Consider the following 21044-nt stretch of genomic DNA (forward strand, 5'->3'; position numbering starts at 1 on the left):
GAGATTTATGATCTCCTTACTAAAGCTGGAGTTGCTTCCTATTTTAAAAAACAAAACAAAAAAATGAAACAAGATGGCATCGGGAGGGAGACAAACCCGTAAGAGAATCTTAATCTCACAAAACAGACTGAGGGTTGCTGGAGGGGGAGGATATGGAGAGGTTGGTTGGGTTATGGACATTGGGGAGGGTATGTGATATGGTGAGCGCTGTGAGATGTGTAAGACTGATGATTCACAGACCTGTACCCCTGGGGCAAATAGTACATTATATGTTAATAAAAATAAGTAAAACAAACAAACAAGGGGCGCCTGAGTGGCTCAGTGGGTTAAGCCTCTGCCTTCAGCTCAGGTCATGATCTCACCATCCTGGGATGGAGCCCTGCATCGGGCTCTCTGCTCAACAAGGAGCCTGCTCCCCACCCCCACCCTCTGCCTGCCTCTCTGCCTACTTGTGATTTCTGTTAAATAAATAAATAAAACCTTAAAAAAAAAAAAAGACCGAACATCTAAACATTTATCTTTCAGTGTTGTCTCTACCTGAATTTCAGTGTCAGACTAGTCTACTAACATTTTTTCTCCAAAACTAGCTGAAGAAAAAAACTTATCTTTTTAAGGCAAACGATTTTGGCATATTGAGAAGGATATTTAACTGTTACGTGACAAAAAATTTCCCTTTACTGGAAACATGACCCCTTAACAATTGTGTAAGTTTTTCCCCTGCCTTAGGGAAAATTGGGTTTAACACATTGTGACTGTTCTTCATAAAGTCTAAGGCCTGTGTCATTTTCCAGAAGATAAACCTGTTTCAAATGAAGTCGTGATTAAAGGTCATGAAGGCCCACCACATCCCCTCCAGAAGGATGCCCAGCTGGGCCCACTGAGCTCTGCCACGGATTGCAGGCAACCAAAACAGGGTCCTGATGTATTCACATTTTGATGTAATCCCACCACTAATAAAAAGCTAGTAAGAATTTGGTTAATATCTAAATACTATTTAGCATGATCTTCATCAGAGAACTGTAATAAACCAACAGTAACTAAGCAAACTTCATGGACCTCCAAGATTTTTTTTTTTTTTAAGAATTTATTCATTTATTTGACAGACAGAGATCACAAGTAGGCAGAGAGAGAGGAAGAAGCAGGCTCCCACTGAGCAGAGAGCCCGATGCGGGACTCGATCCCAGGACCCTGAGATCATGACCTGAGCTGCAGACAGAGGCTTTAACCCACTAAGCCACCCAGGCGCCCCCAGGATTTCTTTTTTATAAAGAAACGAAGTGAGACCTAGCCCAGAAGTTATCCTTAATTTTGAAATGTCCTGAAATCATAAGATCATTAAAATCTTATACTACTCAAAAGTGGGTCTACCCCCAGACAAAACTGTACTTCCTAAATATAAAGTTTACTCTTTATTTTGGTGGTGGTGGGTGTTTATAAGTGACCTTGCAGCCAAACAATTTCATTAACCCTTTAAGAAATGTGTAAAATACGTTCATTTGTCTATACGGTCGATGTGTGTGAGGCCACTATTGCTACACTCTTAACAAGATGCAGGCTGGAATATTTTTACGAGAAATGTTTTAGTTGTGCGGTCTTTAAGACACAGTTGGCTTCTCTTTGGCTCCTCTCTGAAGCTCACCTGATGCATTTTTAAATTATTCTTGAATTACCGAATTCTTTAAGATATTTATTTATCTGACAGAGCGCACAAGCAGGGGGAGCAGCAGGGAGAGGGAGAAGCAGATTCTCCACTGAGCCCCATGAAGGGCTCCATCTCAGGAAGCCCGGATCATGACCTGAGCTGAAGGCAGGTGCTTAAATGACTGAGCCACCCAGGGGGCCCCTACTGAATTATTCTTCACGAACTCATTAACTAAATACTAAATGATCTCTACACAAAAACACAGCTTGCTAACCTCATCATATAATTTTTCTAACAAACCATTAATAATTTCTGGCCTCTGATTCAAGTAATATCTTCACCATAACTTTAAATAATATTTGAGTAACTGGACTAAAGAAATGCTTTCTAGTTAAGCTTGCTTTGTATTCTCAAAGTACCGGAAGACCGTGACAGTCTGAGTTTATTGTAATGGAAAATGTTAAATTCTATCTACCAGAAAAGGGTAATGGACTTTTTAAAAAATGACAACAGTAAATATTTAAGAGATTTATTAAAGCATCTTATCACAAAGATGGAAAACACATACAAATTAGAAACATGCAACCGTCATCTTCCACAGTCAGAAGTTAAAATGTTCTATGTTGTTCCTGTTTCCATAGCTGAAAACTTCAGATCTTCTTTCCAACTCATTCACCCTGAATATTTAAGTCATTCTTCCTGAAAGTATCCAGGGCAGCAAATAACCAAAATGCAAACTATTATATAAAGAAAGTGCAAAGTTAAAAAAGAAAATGTGTAGAGAATACCCCTCCTCCCCACCCCCCATTAAAGGCAAACAATGGCACTTTGCTCTTGCTTAACCTAGATTGTCTCCAAAAACTATTAAAATGTATAGACTTAACAAAAAAAAATTTTTTTTGAATAGATGTCCAAAAGGCTTGTTAGTGTTTGAAAATAAATGCTTAAACAAAGGAAAATGTATTTTATATCAAACAAGTTTGAAGAGCCCTGCATTGCAGCATTCTGTAAAATAAACAAGACAAAAAGCTGGTATAGGGTTTATTGACAAAGGCAGAATTTCTTCAGGCAGGTATGTAAGGAGGCGGTGGCTCTTTCTCAGGCATCTTCACGGCCATTTCATAGGTTGGCAAAACATACTGGAGAGAGAAAAAATCATATTGGACTTAAAGCGCCTTTACAATCCTACCTGGAATAACTCAGCTTTCAGATTTTAGCTGAAGAATTTGTGAGCTACAAAGTTCCTGAGCGTAGAGAGTACTGGTAACCGGATGTGAGCTGTCGGATCTAAGACTGCTGAAGACAGAGGGATGGAGGGGAGAGAGGCAGAATTCTGCTTCTGAACACACCCTGAGGCTACCAGGACACCTTGACAGGAAAGGCAGGGTCCTTTGGCACCACAGTGTGACTGACAAAGTGCCTCAGGGGCTGCAAAACTACAGGGAAGGAAGCCTCCGGTAAGATACTGGACCCTGGAATTCGTCAGAACCATAATCTGGATCAGGCGCGTCTACCAATTCTTCCAGGGTAAAGGCCACATCTGTGTAGGAGGGGCATTCCAGCCAAGTGACTCCAGGTGTGACAGGCTGGCCCTACACGTGCCACATACATTCTACATGTTGAAAACCAGGAAGAGCTAATAAGCAGCAACTAAAGAACCCCTACAAGCTGGCCTGCCCACAGACTCACACAACCCATGGCACTCATCTCCCCACAGAAAAGCCAGCTTCCCCTTCCAACCGTGGGGATGTTTTCTGAAAGCAACACAAGCTGCAGACAACAGTACCCCATCCTCAGAAGTTCCAGAAGCCACAAGACTGGCATGGCTCACAGGGTTGCCTCCTGTCTGATCTCCCCTGCAAAATGCAACCTCCCAGGAGACTCCGAGGAGTAAAGCGGCCCCTCACCCACGCACCCGGATTTGCAAAGGGAAATGCTCAGTCCTGCAGATGAAAGCCCTCCATGCCCGAAACCATACCTATGGCACTGAAGAGGAAGTCAAGATCTAGGCTCTGAGAATCATCAATAATGGCTACTGAAGACAGACTATACTAAAAGGTCACTCACCTGTGGAGGTGCTTCAAAGGCAGGGTACACGGCGATCTCTGGCAGGTTTCTGTTGTTGATATACTTGTAGCAGTTCCAAACGCAGTTGATTAGATATGCCTGGAAGAATGCAAACAAAATTTCCATCTGCTAGAAACTCAACAGACCACCTGCTCTCACGTTAGTAAGCTGATGTATACTTTCCCCCACGCGTGCTCTGTGGAGAAGGGAACAGACACCCATCTGAACCTAGCACAGGCCAGGCCTTTTCCCGACTTGCTCACACTTAAATATCACGGTTTCACTGATAGCATTTTCTAATGAAACCAGAACTGGGGTTTTAATTCCGGTCTGGTAACCATTGTGCTGCAAAAGAAATTCGTCTCTGAACCTTTGGAATTTTAACAGATTTTCAATCAAATCATGAACTACTTCCAAAAAATGATATTCCTTACACTAGGAAGGATCCTGGCATTTCCAAACACTCTCTGGAAACAAAAGCGAGGACTTCCCCCAGACGCTACCTTTACTACTAAGTCAGAATAAACACTGTCCCCTGTGAACTCTAAGGAGAAAAGGCAACAAAAAGGTTTAGACAGTGTCACAGTCTAACTGGCTGCCCAAATATTTAGTCAGCAGCTCACCTTAAAAATGATGAATACGGCGAAGAACACAAGAACAATGAAGAGAAGGCAGCTGGAGTCCAATGCCAGGAGGTCATCTTTGTAGGGAAAATCAGGCTATGAAACAAAGCCAGGGAGAGGAGAGGTGAACAAGCAGAGTGGAGAGGATTTTTAGGGCAGTGAAACTATTGTTTGATACCATAGTGACTACTTTACATCACTACACACTTGCCCAAACCTACACAACGTCCAGCGCAAGTAAACCCTCGAGTAAGCTACGAGCTCTGGGTGAGGATGACGTGTCCGTGCAGGCCATCACTTGTGACAGACGGACCACTATGGTTTAGGATGTGGACAGTGGGGGAATGGGAGGTGGGCACTTTCCATTCAGTTTTGCTGTTAACCTAAAACTGCTCTAAACCATGAAGTTTATTAATTAAACACATACACACAACTTGCACTTCATCAGAGCCTAGAGAGCATCGTAAAAATACAAAGAAAAGGCACCAAAGTCAGAACTGATTTCCAATAAAAACTTACAAACAGAACTTAACTCGTGGTACTTTCAAGCCTCATCATCACTAATGCATGCCACTGAAATGTCACACACATCTCAATACTGCTGTCCAAACTGAGCTCATCTTCTCTTTACTTCTCACCATTCTACCTCTTTCTGGCCTTTGGAAACGCACGATCTCCTGTATACAATGACAGATTAGTCCCTGAGTCACCAGGTCAGGAGGTGCTAAGACTTATCTAAGTTTCATGGGTCATTTAGTCCTACCTCGGGAAATTAATTTTTCTAAAAGCCAATCATCAGTCCCAATACTCCTCAGAAAGGGGCAAAAGGAAGGCATGCCCCAATTATAAAAGCACACAGACTTCTATGATTCACTGCAGACATAATACATTCTACTGTGAAGGGTCAACTTCATTTACTCAAATATTTACTTAGCATTTACTGTGTACAAGTCAGTGAGCTGGGTTTCAGAAGGGTATTATAACATAATAATTAAGGATTTACAGGCTAGCCAACAGAGAAGGTACGTGCCAGTCTGAGAGACCAAATGACTATACCAGACCAAATGACTGTAACATTGGGGTCTGTAAAAGGAATAGTAAAAAAATCCATTCTATGTTCTCCTTTAAAGCTCATCTACTTTTTGAAAACATTTTTTAATGGAAATATCAACACAACGGCCCAAATAATTTTTATAGAAAAGCAGCATGCAAAAATCCCAAAGGCCCCCAAAAGTAAGAAAGTAACCACACACCAACTCCAAACCCTAGCTAAGTGTCTCCTTGGGACAAAACTCTTCTTTAAGCCTTATTTATAAAGAGACAAAAACTGAATGGGACCAGCTCATGGGGGAATGCTACGGCTTTCATTCAGGTGGTTTGCAATTTGTTAGCCAGACATGACAAGGGAGATCTAGGATGAGGAACGTTCTGACTACGGCCAACCAGGACACTAGGCCCTGTTCCCAGCTGCTTCTCTCGCTCATCACATGCTGCTTTGCTTCCCCCCTTAATCTATGTGCCAGCCACATGGTCACCTTATAGTCCACTGACTACACACAGAATGTTCCTTCCTCCCCGATGACCTGGAACATCTGCTTCTGTATCTTCCCTGTCTTCATTCCTACTCGGACTCATGAGTGCAATTCAAGTCTGGCTTCCCAGCCCACGTCTGACACCATGTGACACCCACTCACGCAGCTCACACTTCTCCTTCATAGCCTTTTACCACCGTTCTAATGCAGTAACTGTCAATTTTCCAATTCCTTCACTAGTTCTACTGATGTATCCCAAGAACGCAGCAAAGTGCCTCATACATTAAGAAGCAACCACCAAATGTTTTCAGAATGTATGAATGATAAATTTGGTGGATGCAAGATGGACTAGGCAGGAAATCTGGAAGCAGGGAGAAAATTCCTACAACACAGCACTTTTGAAATGAACTTTCATTTATCTGGACTCCAGGCAGCGAGAGCTCTGCCCAGCATCTCAGCATCCAGCCGCCGGAGCGGTGAACTGTGTCGGTGGGCATCTATGCTTTACCTCAATTTATTCTGTGCCTCTGTTAGCAAGGTGTGCCCTCGGGTATCAGAGAAGACTGAGAAGATTATCTGGGGCGGGGGCGGGGGGGGGGGGTCTGAGAAAACATTTACAACACTTCAGCTTATTAAGGAGTTCACGGGACTGCTCCACTTCTGAACAGAGCAAGAAACCTCTAGAGCCAAATTATGATACCAATACACTCAAAACAAAAGTTGAACTACTCCTTAGACTCCATGACATCCATCTTTAGAGACTTTTAATGCTGGAATATCCAAATGGTATAGTAAGAGGATATTCTACCTGTATCTTACGGGTTTCAACACGGTATTAAGAGTAGTAGTAATTATTTTAGAACAGTTTTTAAAGGTAGGATAATTAAAATAAAATAAGAATAGTACCTAAAGTGGACTCAAAATTTCTATTTAAGTATTTTACTTAAAATAAAGAAAAAACACTTGACTAGCATATACACTTACTAATTGATCCAGATACTCCTTGATTCTTGGCAAGTAAGTGAGAGAACTGATAGCAACCAGGCAACTGAGAACGAAGTCAAAAAGCCGGTAACAGAAGAATGGAATCAGCCAACCCACTTGATACTGAAGACAAAAAATAACAACCACAACATCACAACACAAATATGAAATTATTACGTACTACTCAGTAAATACTTATAACCTCTATAAGTCAAAAATATAGGATACTTACAGAAATTGCTCCATATACCAGCATTGAACTGATTATAAACATAAGAACAGAGACGGCAAAAAGAACACAGGCATTATCTAAGAAAACAGAAACAAAAATCTAATTAAGCTACTTACATAACAAAAAGAACAAGACTCTTTGTGACAAAATAACGTTTTAAAGCTAGATTAAAAAATTAGTATTTTCAAGATTAGCTACGAAAATACTTAAGACCAAGGCGTGTTAAGAAAAAAAAAATCTGTCTCGGCATTAAGTAAGGACACTTGAAGAATGCATGACTTTGTTTTTCCTGTTTATTAAATTGGCTCTAACTCACTGACCCTTATCATCAACCACTGGGCTAAGAGACAGATCTCTGCCCAGGGTCTCAGAGTCTGAAGGTGTGCAAACTGAGAATTAAAATCCAAAGTGGCAAGTGCTACAACAGAAACAATTAGCTTTCCCTGGGGAATCAGGAAAAACAATACAAAGAAATGACACAAGCTGGGTCTTGTGAGCTAAGCAGGGCTCCACAGGAAGGAAAGGTTGGTACTTGCTTGAAAGACACACATGTATTAAATACAGAGCATTACACCTGCCACCTCTGGCCTCAGAGAAAATGCACAATCAGAAATTCAAGGTTCTCCATTAACCTCCTCTCCCCCATCCCAACATGTGAACTCGCTGCTTCTCATTTCCTCCTCGTGATTTCTCCACTACTTTACAGGCCTTTCTTTATTCCCCACCGCCCTCTCAAGTTGTCTTTATCCAAGTTGGCATTATCCAAGTTCATTAACTGCCTCACAAACCACCAGAGTAAGCTCAACAATACTAAGTCACACTTGACTTGAGTTTCTTAGCACAGACCTAAAGTTAATTCTTTGACTCTGGATAGAGATTAAGAACCAGAAGGGTGCTAATAATGATGGATAACTGGAAAAAAAAAAAAAGATGGATAACTGAATAATTGCTGAATATTCCCACTATTAGATAACTGTCGTAGACCATCCTGTCACCTGGCAGTAGTACAAGCATGGTCGAGCCCTGGCACTAAATTAGGTAAGAATGCCCTCTTCAAATTTTTCTAGAGGACACAGAATATCCTCCAGATGCCCATAGCAAAATAGGGGAGAAATGGATGACAGGTGAAAAATACATGTAAGATACTGAGAACAAGAGATGCTCCACTCAATAAAGCAAACAAAATATGAGGGCTAAAGACCCAGATATGAACCTCAAGTTTCCAGCCACCACATTTGAGAAGCTCCTCCAGGGGGCCCCCAAGTGTTCACCCATTAACAACGTGAATATGAAGTTAAATTCTTCTTTGAAAAACAGATTGCATATGTTGCAGAAGCATTTCATCCCATATTCTGTTTAGCTGATTAAAAATAACTAACCAGAAACCTTTTTATTTAAAATCAGCCAGCAGGTCAGGGTATCTGGGTGGCTCAGTAGGTTAAGTGTTGGCCTTTGGATCGGGTATAATCTCAGGGTCCCGGGATAAAGCCCTGCGTCGGCTCCCTGCTCGGCAGAGAGTCTGCTTCTCCTTCTCCCTCTGCCCCTCTCTCAGCTTGTGCATGCCCGCTCTCTCTCCCTCTCTCTCAAAAAAATCATCTTAAAAATAAAAACAGGGGCTCCTGGGCAGCTCAGTTGGTGAAGCAACTGCCTTCAGCTCAGGTCATGATCCCGGAGTCCCGGGATCAAGCCCTGCATCGGGCTCCCAGCTCCACAGGCAGAGTGCTTCTCCTTCTGACCTCCCTTTCATGCTCTCTCTCTCTCTCTCAAATAAATAAAAATAAAAATAAAATCAGCTGGCAGGCCAATGATCAGAACTTAACTTGCAATTATAACACTGGGTCATGGGAAAGTCAACTATCCACTTCCAAAGAGAAACAAACCACCGTATGACCAAGTACTATGCATTTTTATACTGTCAAGAATAGAGGCTTTGGCAGAACCGTAATCAACACAAATACGATAACGAATATATCTGATTCTCTCTACAGCAGGCACAGCACTCACACAACATGCAGGAAACCTGTGACTCCATCCCGGCAGCTCAAGCCAAGGCGGCCGGTTGTACAGACCTGCAAGAATGTCAATAGCCATGAATCTTTCTCTACACCTTGATTTTAAGAGAAACACATGCTGACACTGCATACTGGAAAAAATGCTGACCTTAGCCGGTTCTGCATAATTTTATGGCCTAAAGTACAAAATAACAGCCATTAAAAACTAACATTTTATACATTATTGTTATTTTGGGTTTTTTAAAGATTTTATTTATTTGACAGACAGAGATACAAGTAGGCAGAGAGGCAGGCAAAGAGAGAGGGAGGGGGAGGCAGGCTCCCTGCTGAGCAGAGAGCCCGATGCCAGGCTCAATCCCAGGACACTGGGATCATGATCTGAGCCAAAGGCAGAGGCTGGCTTTAACCCACTGAGCCACCCAGGAGCTCTGGCTTTATTATTGTTTTTTTTTTTTTAAGATTTTATTTATTTCTTTGACAGAGAGAGGGAGATCACAAGTAGGCAGAGAGACAGGCAGAGACTGAGGGGAAGCAGGCTCCCCACAGAAAGGCCGATGTGAGGCTCGATCCCAGGACCCTGAGATCAGATCATGACCTAAGCCAAAGGCAGAGGCCCAACCCACTGAGCCTCCCAGGTGCCCCAGTTATTTTGGTTTTTAAATAGAAATAGACTAACTCAGGAAGAAAAAACAAATGCCAGGAAGGATGTTTCCAGTAAGTACTTAGTACCTCTTTTATCACATTTGACAACAGAAGTAAAGGATTATATACCTGAACAGACAATCAGTAGACTCATTAAAATAGCATTTAAACACAATGTAAACAAATGTGCGTGCTTTCATACTACAATGTCAACAGATGGCCACAAAACTCTACCTGAATCCTAGAAACAGCAGTTAGCCCTCTGGACAGTGAGTGAATTAACAACCAAATTTGTTTTAAAAACAACTTGATACATTTACCAGAGAAGATCACAAATGTAATGAAAATCAAGAATTTATAATAAAAACCAATAAACTTAAAAATATAACTTGGATCCTGTAACATTATAGACATGAGTACTCAGAACATTTTTCTGAAGTGGAATTTTAAACATGACAAACTTTGCACTGAAAAGCTTGAGGCAAAATTTTCTGTTCAAATATTAAATTTCTAACATTTATGATATGAAATCTTTTTTATTTTTTATTATTTGAGAGAGAGAGAGAGGGATCATGAGCAGGGGGAAGAGCGGAGGAAGAAGCAGACTCCTTGCTGAGCAGGAAGCCAAAGGCAGTACTTGATCCCAGGACCCTGGGATCACACCCCAAGCTGAAGGCAGACCCGTAACGGACTGAGCCACCCAGGCACCCAATATAAAATCTTAACTAGAATTTTTCTGCACGTGTGTTTCAGAGAAAGATAAACAATGAAAACGCTATCATAGAATAAAAATGTTTAAAAAGGTAATTTCCATGAACATCTTCTATTTTTAACTTCAACACTGTCTTCCTTCATCCAAATGATTGAAATATTTAGAATTGTGACCCTGAGCAAAAGATAATCAGCAAATTTTCCAATAATTCGTATTTCCTATTTTCCTGTAAGCCTATTTGCTCCCATTCTCTACTATACTTGCCAGCTGACCTTAAAGGCTTACAAGTCTTTTTGTAATTTCTTCTTACCTCCACAGCACTGACAAGAATCAAGGTATACAAATGTGTATTTCTCAAAAAATCTTCTAGTAGTCCGTAACATTTTCTGGCCAGAAGTGCTCAATTACAATTCTCACTGAGTATCTTTGAAAAACTCACAAAAATACTATTACGCCTCAGCAAGCAGAATAACTTAAATACAATTTAATCAATCCTCTAAGTACTTCTGTGTGTGTACGTAATTAGCAGGCGATGTTTTCAACTAGAAACGTACCAGCCATTCTCTCAGATGAATAGTAATTGCCAATGACTTCATACTGAATGTTGACAGCTGGCATTGAGTTTGGATGAGTTACTTCCACAGTCAGCAAAATTGCCATCAATAGGTTTATCACCTGTGAAAGATAAGATAATATCAGTTATATTACTAATCAGGAAACAGTCTTCACCACAATCTTTAGATGTCTTCCCATGTTTAAACTGTCTAGTTGTAGTAACAAAGACAGAAAAATAGTAGCAGACTGGTGCACCTGGGTGGCTCAAATGGCTAAGCATATGCCTTTGGCTCAGGCTATGATCTCCATATCCTGGGATCCCAACCCCATATCAGGCTCCCAGCTCAGTGGGGAGTCTGCTTCTCCCTCTCCCTCTCCCCCCTGCTTGTGCTCTCTCAGTCTCTCTCTCTCAAATGAATGAATAAAATCTTTAAATAAAAAAAAAAAGAAAAATAGCAGACTACCTACAGATAAAATATACAATATCACTCTAAAAATAAGTATTTATCTTAAAGTATAAACTTAAATGTTTCAGAGAATAAATGTCTTGACTGAACTTGTATTAATAAATAGCAACACAAAACAAAATGGCAAAACATTTAAAAGGAATCATTACAAACTGTTCGTATTCAGAGTCATGTATTTATTCACACACCAGTCTCAGAATTTTCAGGCTGGAAGAAACTACAGTTCATCCAACATCCTTATCAATCAGATAAATATAATACCCATCAGTTAAGTGATCCATCAGATAACCCTCACACTCCTCTACAGTACGTCCTATCTAACCATAGAAAACTATTTAATTTCCTCTTAGGCCTGACTCAAATGCTTAAAAACCTTTCTAAGATTTTAACTAGGTGATTTTCACTTTCACCTACTGGCCTTAATTCTACCCTTTGAAACAACATGCTCCCCTTTTTCAGTAAGTGCTCCCCTAACACTTAAGGGGAGCTGATGCAGGACTCCAAACAATCTTTGCTAGAATAAACATTCAGGTATGTCAAGCATTTCTCTAATGGTTTAAGCCATTAGAGAATGTCCAGCTACCTCACTGTCCAGTTACCTCACTACCTCCTTTCTGCTCTCCTCTGTACACATGCGCCAGTTCGTTGGACATACCACGAAAATGAGGTAAGATCAGATGGTCAGAGCACAGAGATCTCAGTTCCTACAGCCTAAGTTAACAAATTTCAACTAGCCCAGCCTGAAATCTCACTGGCTCCATCAATTTTTTGAACGTCATGAGAGAGTAACTCCCCCAAACCCTTAATTCTTTTTCACACTTGATCTTGCTAAGCTACCACTGGAACCTGTACAGGTAGATTCAGAGGCCCACGCATAAGCCCTTATACATCTGCAGTGGAATTCCACTGTATTCTATTCTTGCCTGTCAAGATGTTCTGGACCTAGATTTGGACACCCTACAGATTTCCTCTCTCTTTTAGCTTCCAGCATTTCAAAGTATGATCAGCATGTATCAGTATCTCCATCTCAGTCACTAGTAAAAGACAAGAGGGCCAAGCACAGGAGGGGTCCAGAGGTTGTCCTCTTCGCATTAACGAGCAATCTCTGAATGAAATTCTTTACCACTTTCAGAGAAACATCTTGAGTCTTTGTCAAGCTTCTTGCTGAAATTCCATCATAATTATCTGGTGAATCTTCCCAATCTACCAAGGTTCTAACTCTCTTTAATGAAGAAATTATTTATGCCTCTAGAGGTTAGAGAATCCCTGCAGTATCCCAGGAGGCACTCCGTCCCTGAGGTGCTCAAAACGGTCCTGTTAATGGTTCAATACAGAAAACCACCTCCGACTGCAGTTAGGCTTCCCTTTCTCAAAGTTCACAGAACCCATCCTCTTCCCTTTGTGAAATCTGAATATGGTACTTTTAAGAATGTTAGAGCCTTATCATCAACGGTACTTTAAACAAACTCTGTGCTGCAGCTCTCTCCTGTTGTCCTGAATGGGGAAGAACAGGTTCTCAGTTGAAGGCACTTTAATTCTCTAAGACAAGCAACCCGATTTCTACCATTCAGTAGGATTAGGAGATCTACACAATGAGGCAATATGGAATTCAGAATCAACGGACATTTACTGCGGATGTACTACACAGCAGTACAGCAGGCACAGGCACGTGTACCGCTTCACTCATCTTCAGGACCACTACTGAAGCCCATTTGCAGGTAAGAAAACGAAGTTTCAGCAAGTGAAATAACCTGTGATAATTTCACTGAGACAGTAGAGGACAGAGCGAGCACAAACCTGGTTCTTTTTAAGACAACCTGCTCCGGAGCACCACATGATCACTTTTACCCATCTTCCTAAGCAACTCCTGTTTTGAGGTCTCTCCAAAAGAAACTATTATCTAAAGTTATAAAATGTTCATACTTTGTCCAAATAAATTATGTTCAGTAAATGCTCAAAGGCAAGGTACTTTATCCTTCAACTCCTGAAAGGTCTTACCAAGGACAATCATACCTGCAAGGAGGCTCCCTGGCTGAAGGCTGATTTTTTCCATATTTATTGCAATGGGTTTTGGCTACTATGTGGTGTATGAATAGGAGTTCATCCAACTAGGTGAATTAATTATTGAGCAATTAGATATATCTACTGAAACCTTATAGATTCTGTATATGAAAATCAGTGTGAAATCAATTCAGCAAATTATTCTGTGCTAACAATAATATAGTCATAGTTAAAAAGCTCTGCACAGTACAGAAAAAAAATTTCTCACTTCAAGACCAACACAAACTCAATGACTAAATGAAGGAAATGACACAACCAAAAATATTTAATAGTTTAATTTTCCCTTCCTAAATATAAATAAATTCCGTAAATAAAATATTTAAGAAAGGAAAATTAAACTCCTAAATACTTTAATTGCATGTAGGACTTACAAAATCTATTTTCTCTTACAAGGATAAGTCACAGATTCATCCACTATTATCTTCTTGTAGTATTAGTGACAATTCAAACTTCATTTCACTGTCACAACCCTTAGTATGAAACAAAAATCACAGCTCTAATCGAAAAGACCAAGAAATGATAAAATAAACTGCAGTGTTACTTCTTTATAAGCTCACACAATTTGAATCTTCACTGGGTTAATTATATTCCATTAGATCACTTTAATCATTAGAACTTCAACTTACATTTTAAAGCATTAACTTGGAAAATCCTCCTTGTGATCTGAACTGAGCACCCATCCTGTGCTCATTATTTAGGCCCTGTGCTATCTACTTTTGATTACGGTCGATATTTCTAAGTTCCACAGAGCATTTTTCAAAAAATCAATTTTATGGTCTTACAATGTAAAATTCCTGGTAAAAGATTTCTCTGAAAATAGCATTTCGTACAACTTCAGAATCTTTATTTCCATTGTTTTTTTTCCTTTTATTTATTCAGGAAAGAAAACAATGTAATTAAAATAATGATTAATTTCTAAACCTCATAATACGGAGATACAGAACATAGCATATATGTCAACGGCATGGGCTATGGACATACACCATTCAATGTGGAAGCAGTCCTGTAAATTAACTGGGTCAAATTATTTGGTTTGCATTATTTTTGCAAGCCTTCCACACACCTTGTATAAGTAAACAATTACAAAAACCAGATGTGTAGATTTTACTTATTACAGAGGAACAGTTATCAGACCCATGAAGTACTCCGCCTCCAGAAAGGAATTCCTCTTTGCTTTCTCATCTCACTACCACACCCATCCCAGAAGATTCTCCAGGAGCTGGTTTTGTTTTAAATCATTATTCTTTAAATTCCCACGGTATGTTTTGCCACAGCCCAGTATCTGCTGAGAATGTAATTCAAACAACGTATGTGCTTCAGGGCATCCTGATAAGGGTCTCACAGGCAGGAAAATCTTTTACTGCTAGTCACAGAAGCATTTTCAGCAGATAAAGATCAAAAAGGTGATCTCTAAAAATTGTTAAATGTTTCACACACATATAAACCCTCTGTTGTTTACTGGTACGTGCAGTTTCAAATGAGTTATTCCTACTACTCTGGGGAGGAGACAATTAATCTTACAAAAGTCTAATGAATACTTCACATGCTCTAATTAACAAGCTAGTTACTATACACATTTTATAGAGTAAGATCTATCGTCCTTTTCCCTCAAGGAGAACATCTTGTGGGGGAGAAAAATAAAAAGATAATCATTAGTAATTGTGTAATAAGTACTATTTAATAAGCACATACAAGTGGTATGTAAAACTTTTCCAGGTATACAATGAGGAAATCCAATCTCTCTACCTGGGAAACAAGAAAAGCTTCAACAAAACATCTGAGCTCACCACTAAAAAATTAAACAGAATTGGCCAAGTGTTGTTAGTAGTCACAGTTAGGTAATGAGAAAAATGGGAGATGTTAATACTATCTCACTATTCTCTATATGTGCCATGTTCTTTAATAAAATTTTTTTAAAAAGTGACTTGAGAGGGCGGGCGCCTGGGTAGCTCAGTTGGTTAAGCAACTGCCTTTGGCTCAGGTCATGATCCTGGAATTCTGGGATCAAGTCCAGCAGGGGGCTCCCTGCTCAGCAGGGAGTTTGCTTCTCCCTCAACCCTCCCCGTTCTCATGCTCTCTCTCCCTCCCTCTCTCTCTCTCAAATAAATCTCAAATAAAATCTTAAAAAAAAAAAAAATTAAAAAAATGACGGGAGGGGGGAGGGAGAAGAGATAGTACATGCGAAAGTACTGAGGCGCAAAAAGAGTGTTTGAGGAAAAATACTAACTTCTTTATATAGTTATATAGTTACTTAGTTATAGTAACTAAGTAAGTAAAAATACTAACCAAGGCTTTATCTTAGTTAAAGTTAACAGGAACAAGGGCAGGAAAGGAACAGAGCTTGAGAAGATCTGTCTTCACTTCTCTCCCAGCTATAAACTTTAGACTATTTCTGAGACATTCATGAAAAAATAGCCATATATTAAGTCTTTTCAAGACCTAAAATTATTACAAATGTTCACAATGTATTCTTGTAACACAACATCAACCATGGAGGACAGTCCTGCAGCCCACTTGTAAGCCTTTCAATTATTCAATTAACATCTGAACTTATACTACGTAACAAACTTGCCTGAAATCATCTGGCTGAACAACAGAGAAAACAATTTGAGGAAAGCCAGAATTTACACTAGAGTTTATTCTGAAATTTTGTATTCCTTAACCAGGGATTGTGCTTCTTTCCAATCTAAAATGCCAAAGCTAACACTTCCGGGCTGGTAACTCTCTGGTGAATGAAACTGGCTGCACTATTTAATATCACAGAATATTTTAGTTCACAGTGTTCAGTGTTAGAATGGTCTTAACACTAGACCAGCCACCGGAAAGCAATGACACTGTATCAGATACCTTCACTGATAGTGTCTTGGGCCCAGCAGGAGAGAGGGCTACAAGCCTCATCCCAGGTTTCAAACAGTACAGAGGCAATCTAACAAGGATCATAGGGGCCCCTGGGTGGCTCAGTGTTAAGCCTCTGCCTTCGGCTCAGATCATGATCTCAGGGTCCTGGAATCGAGTCCCACATCGGGCTCTCTTCTTGGTTGCGAGCCTGCTTCCCCTCTCTCTCTGGCTACTTGTGATCTCTCTCTCTCCCTCTCTCTCTCTCTCCCCCTCTGTGTCAAATAAATAAATAAAAATCTTAAGGAAAAAAAAAAAGGATCATAAATATCCTCCCACCTGAAACTGAGGAAGCGAGGATCCTTGACAAGGTGAAGGAGGAGGGAAGTGGCATTCTATCTCACTCAAGCTCTTATTACTTCTGTCTTATAAAGAAGCTTCCAGCAACAAAATACACTGTTTGGACAAGTCCTCTTTGTTTAGAGGTATTATACTACACTTTTGTGTAGGTGGTCTTGTTCTCTAAAAGGTTACATGCCTTCCCAATCAGCAGAAATTGTGGGTTTTTTTATAATGCTGTGGTACTGAAGCCACACTTCTGAAAAGTCAGTAGCAAAACCAATGGCTTTTTCCCAGTCCTTCATCCAATTAGAATCTGATGTTACTGATCACCTTCTCCTAAGTTTCATTTTTGTGTATGTGCTCCAAAAATCTCTGTAATACCGTATCTTAACGGCAGGTATTTTCAAGACAAGAAACATTTGAGATCCTTTGTGTGGCAGGTTAATAGAAATATAAAAGATAACAAATGATCCCTGTAATTTATTCTTTTTATATGTCCACTAAAGACTTTTACACTGCAAATATCAGTAAATCCCTTATACAGGGACAGACTGATTTTAGAAGCTTACAATTTTCTGCTAACCCCAAACTCTATGCAACAGAAGAACGGCCTCCTACTAAAATTGTGAAAACTAAAGCGGGGAAAAAGGGAAAGATGTAAAACGTTTTCACAAGTGCCTCCAGTGGAGAATAAATGCCCTTACTCAAGTTTTTCTCCCTGCATTTTGGGTTTTGCTGTATATAACTCGTATTTTTTCCTGCTATTCCTTTCATTTTTATGAGCTGAGCCCACAGCATTAAGAAAAAAAAAAAAAAAATCTGCCTAGAAAAGACTGGAAAGAAATACAGCCAATTATATTCAGATGGTTGAAATTGGGATAGTGGTTATTTCCTTCTTGAGGAGGAGTTAGAAATCCTTTGTTCTGTGAATGGAGAGAAGGATCTGAGAAGAAACAGGAAGATTAGGTTTGCAGGCAAGAGTCCCAGCTGGTGGACACAATTTCTCAGTTCAGTAGGAGGGAGGTCATCTTCTAGAGATGAGGGAGGCATGGTTGAGGAAGAGGGCTGAGGACCCTAAAGATCTGAATGATTCATTTAGAGGAATGGAAGGCAAAACTAAGGACTAACAAAAGAAACTGAAGACCCAGATCCTGAGCAAAATGAAGAGAGAAACCAAAGTTAGAAATACAATGCTGTTACTGCCATTAACTGATTAATGTCCAATATTACAAATCAGTTAAAATATAAAACAAAAAGGAATTTTTGAGGAGAAATCTGATACAATTATACCAATAAGATGATGTTTCTGAATATTAAAGATATTAATATGAACTAAGAGCTACTAAAATAAACTTAGAAACAAGCAAATAAGCCTACACATTCAAGTTTTGTTGTTTTTAATGTACACCAATAAAGCAAAACTGCAAAACGAAACTAAACAAAACAAAGTGGTCAGAAATAATCCCCTGGTCAGAAGTAGTCCCCTGGGGGTCAGCCAGGAAACAGTATCTGCCTAAGATTATTCTCCTCAGATGTTTGTTCAAATGGTAATGATTTCGAGGCACTGGGTTGGGAAGTAATGATAACAAAGAAACGCAAAACGAATGTGATAAAGCCTTTCCTTTTTTGTTTTTTTCTAGTTCACATAAGTTAACAGAAACCACACCGTACCATTAATGACACAATTCTTCATGCCAAAACAAAACAGCAAACCCCCCCCCCACAAAAACAGCAAAGTCACTGTGAAAGCAGACAATGAAGTCAACAATATGAGAAGTTTGTCAAAGCTTCAGTGAAGTCATTATAGCCTAAAGCTATCCCACCAGTCATAAATTAGCTTCAACGTGTAAGGAACCTGGAGATGGTGGTAAGAAATCACAAAAGTTAACACTGTCAATTTGGTCATGACATAGAATTACATTGATCTTGGAACCCAGGAAATGCTAGTGTATGTGGCCAGAATAGAGAAGGCTTCATTCAATAAAGGTCTCTTCTAAAACGGAATAAAAAGCGTCTAATGGGCAGGAGGTAGGTTGCACCAGGAAAAGGCAAATCGAGCGTAAATGCTGGCAAAAGGCACTGCCTCCAAGAGAATCTCCAGATTTACAACAGAGGTCTTTCTGCCTACATCACACACACCCTGGAACAAGTAAAGTCCAGCAAGCACAGACAACTGCGTTACAGCTGGATCTTTCGATTTCCTTCCAGGCAAGACAACGTCGAAACCAGGCTGCACTTCTCAAGGTCCATTCCTAATTGTTTTGTACGGAAAAAGAAAAACTCCAGGGAGCATAGGTGGAAGAGTGTTCTGATCCCGTGATCAGTACAAAAAGGACCGAAATCAGGTAGTTTCCAGAACTCCCCACCAAATTCCAGTATCCTCATCCCTCTCACCAACCCCCTACTCTCCATCCCCTCCCCCGCCCGCCCACAGCGCCTCTGCTTCTCCCCACCCCGATTTTCTCCTCTAATTGGAGCCAAGGAACAATCTCCCCATTCCTACCCACCCACACTCCGATTCCTGGCCACAGTCCCCTCTCTCAAAGTTACAGCACCCTAAAAAGAGACTCCCTTATGCCTTCTCGCCCCACCCAACACCCCGTTTTCAGTCCCACCCCTCCCGATGAACACTCCCTTCCTTTCAGACCTGGCTCCCCCACCTCCCGCTCATGCGCATTCCCCTGAGCCCCAACCCTCCAGCCCCGCCCGCCCTTACCATGTACCAGGTCCCCAGGATGATCGTCCCGGTGCGGACATGGCAACAGCCGCAGCACCGGGTGCTGTAGAACCGGTCGCTGCGGCTCCGTTTGAAAGTCATGGACACCATCGGGAATCTCACAAGCTTCGTTCTCGGATGGGCCCCTGACAAACGCTCTCCGCCCAGAGGTCGAACCCAGATAGCTGTACCACAGTTTCCAAAACCAAACGACGCGTCTTCAAGCCCACCCCCGGCCCGGGCCCTAGCCAGCTCCTTCGCACCTGCGCACTGAGTGCCGAGTGGCGCTCTCGCGCGACCTCGGTTTACCCCTCTTCCTCCACCTTCCTCGCACACAGGCCAATGGAAGAGAGGAAAGCGGGGCGAACTCGGCCCCTGATTGGAAAAACTTGGAGATTGACAAAAGGTCACGCCCAATCAGAAGCGCGACTCGCCTCAGGGCTAAACGATCCCCGCCTCTTATGTGAGGGCAGGGGCTGGCTCGAAGGCCTAGAAAGTTTCGGGGTAACCTGGTAGTTTACCATCCCTAGGACGAGAGCGGCAAGAAAAGAGGCATTTAATTGGTAGAGGCAGAGACTAGATGGGTTGTGGTAGAAACGGGCACGAACGACTTTTTCGAGTTATGTCTCCGCCACGTACTGCCTCGCAGGCGTCACGGGACGGAGACCGCTCACGTGACCTTTGCGCGCAGCTCGATTATTTGGCTGGCCGGGGGCGGTGCCAGTAGGAAAGGGGCGGGGCTAATCGCCGCTAGGGGCCTTCCTCCGCGCGGGAGTGGAGGTTGGGGGCTTGTCGGAGGAATTAGGTTTAGTTTTCCGCTACTCCCTCACTTTGAAGGCTTCTTGGTGGGAGCAAAGAAATACCACCTAACTCGGGCAACTAGGAGGCAAGAGGATTGAGGAAAATAAAAGCAAAATAAAGTGGAAGAACTGCTTAGTTGCTGGGTTTATACCGGTAAGAGTGAGTTTTGCTGGGAAAAACTGTGAAGCACATTAAAATGGACCAGAAGGTTACTGAGTGACATCAGTGGAAAAAACAGTCTGACGCACCTTTCCGAGTATCCTGATTCTATGTGGACTGTCCATCCTTCTTTGTAGAACTCTGTACAGCTCTGTTGTAGGCAGCTAATTGCCACAGGAAATACTCCAGTCCGTTGGAATTGGCGTTGAATCTGACCGCTCTTTGCAGAAAGTCATTTTGCATCTATTTGCAATACATCTTCCGCTCACAATTTAATAATGTGAGTACTTTAAATTCTTCTTTAAACTGGTTCTGATATGATACTGGTTTCCTCATTAAGTGAGCACGTAACTTTGACACGTGTTCATTTTGGTATCTATAAGACTTGAGGTTTCACGTTTTATTTGACAGAGATCACAAGTAAGCAGAGAGAGAGGGGAAAGCAGGTTCCCCACTGAGCAGAGAACCCGATGAGGGGCTTCATCCCAGGACCCTGAGATCATGACCTGTGCAGAAGGCAGAGGCTTAACCATTGAGCCACCCGGTGCCCCCTGTCAAGTATATTCTTAGATGGAGACCACAGTGGATTCAGAGTAAGGGTTATTGCACTGACATGGCTTCAGTGAACACTGCTTGAAGTTACATGTTAATTTGTTCATTAT

The 21044-nt window shown here is 41.2% G+C and overlaps 1 protein-coding gene across 1 annotated transcript; it reads right to left on the reverse strand.

Moving 5' to 3' along the window:
* Nucleotides 1-2155: 2155 nt before the first annotated feature.
* LAPTM4A (lysosomal protein transmembrane 4 alpha) lies at nucleotides 2156-19693 on the reverse strand. Its single transcript, XM_045979863.1, has 7 exons — nucleotides 19423-19693; nucleotides 11001-11121; nucleotides 7081-7157; nucleotides 6849-6971; nucleotides 4333-4428; nucleotides 3710-3808; nucleotides 2156-2781 (listed from the first exon to the last, which is right to left on the reverse strand). The coding sequence occupies exons 1-7, from the start codon at nucleotides 19531-19533 to the stop codon at nucleotides 2707-2709; spliced, it is 702 nt and encodes a 233-aa protein (XP_045835819.1). The 5' UTR covers nucleotides 19534-19693; the 3' UTR covers nucleotides 2156-2706.
* Between the last annotated feature and the right edge of the window lie 1351 nt (nucleotides 19694-21044).

Source organism: Meles meles, chromosome 15 (assembly GCF_922984935.1).
Source record: "Meles meles chromosome 15, mMelMel3.1 paternal haplotype, whole genome shotgun sequence".
NCBI lineage: Eukaryota > Metazoa > Chordata > Mammalia > Carnivora > Mustelidae > Meles > Meles meles.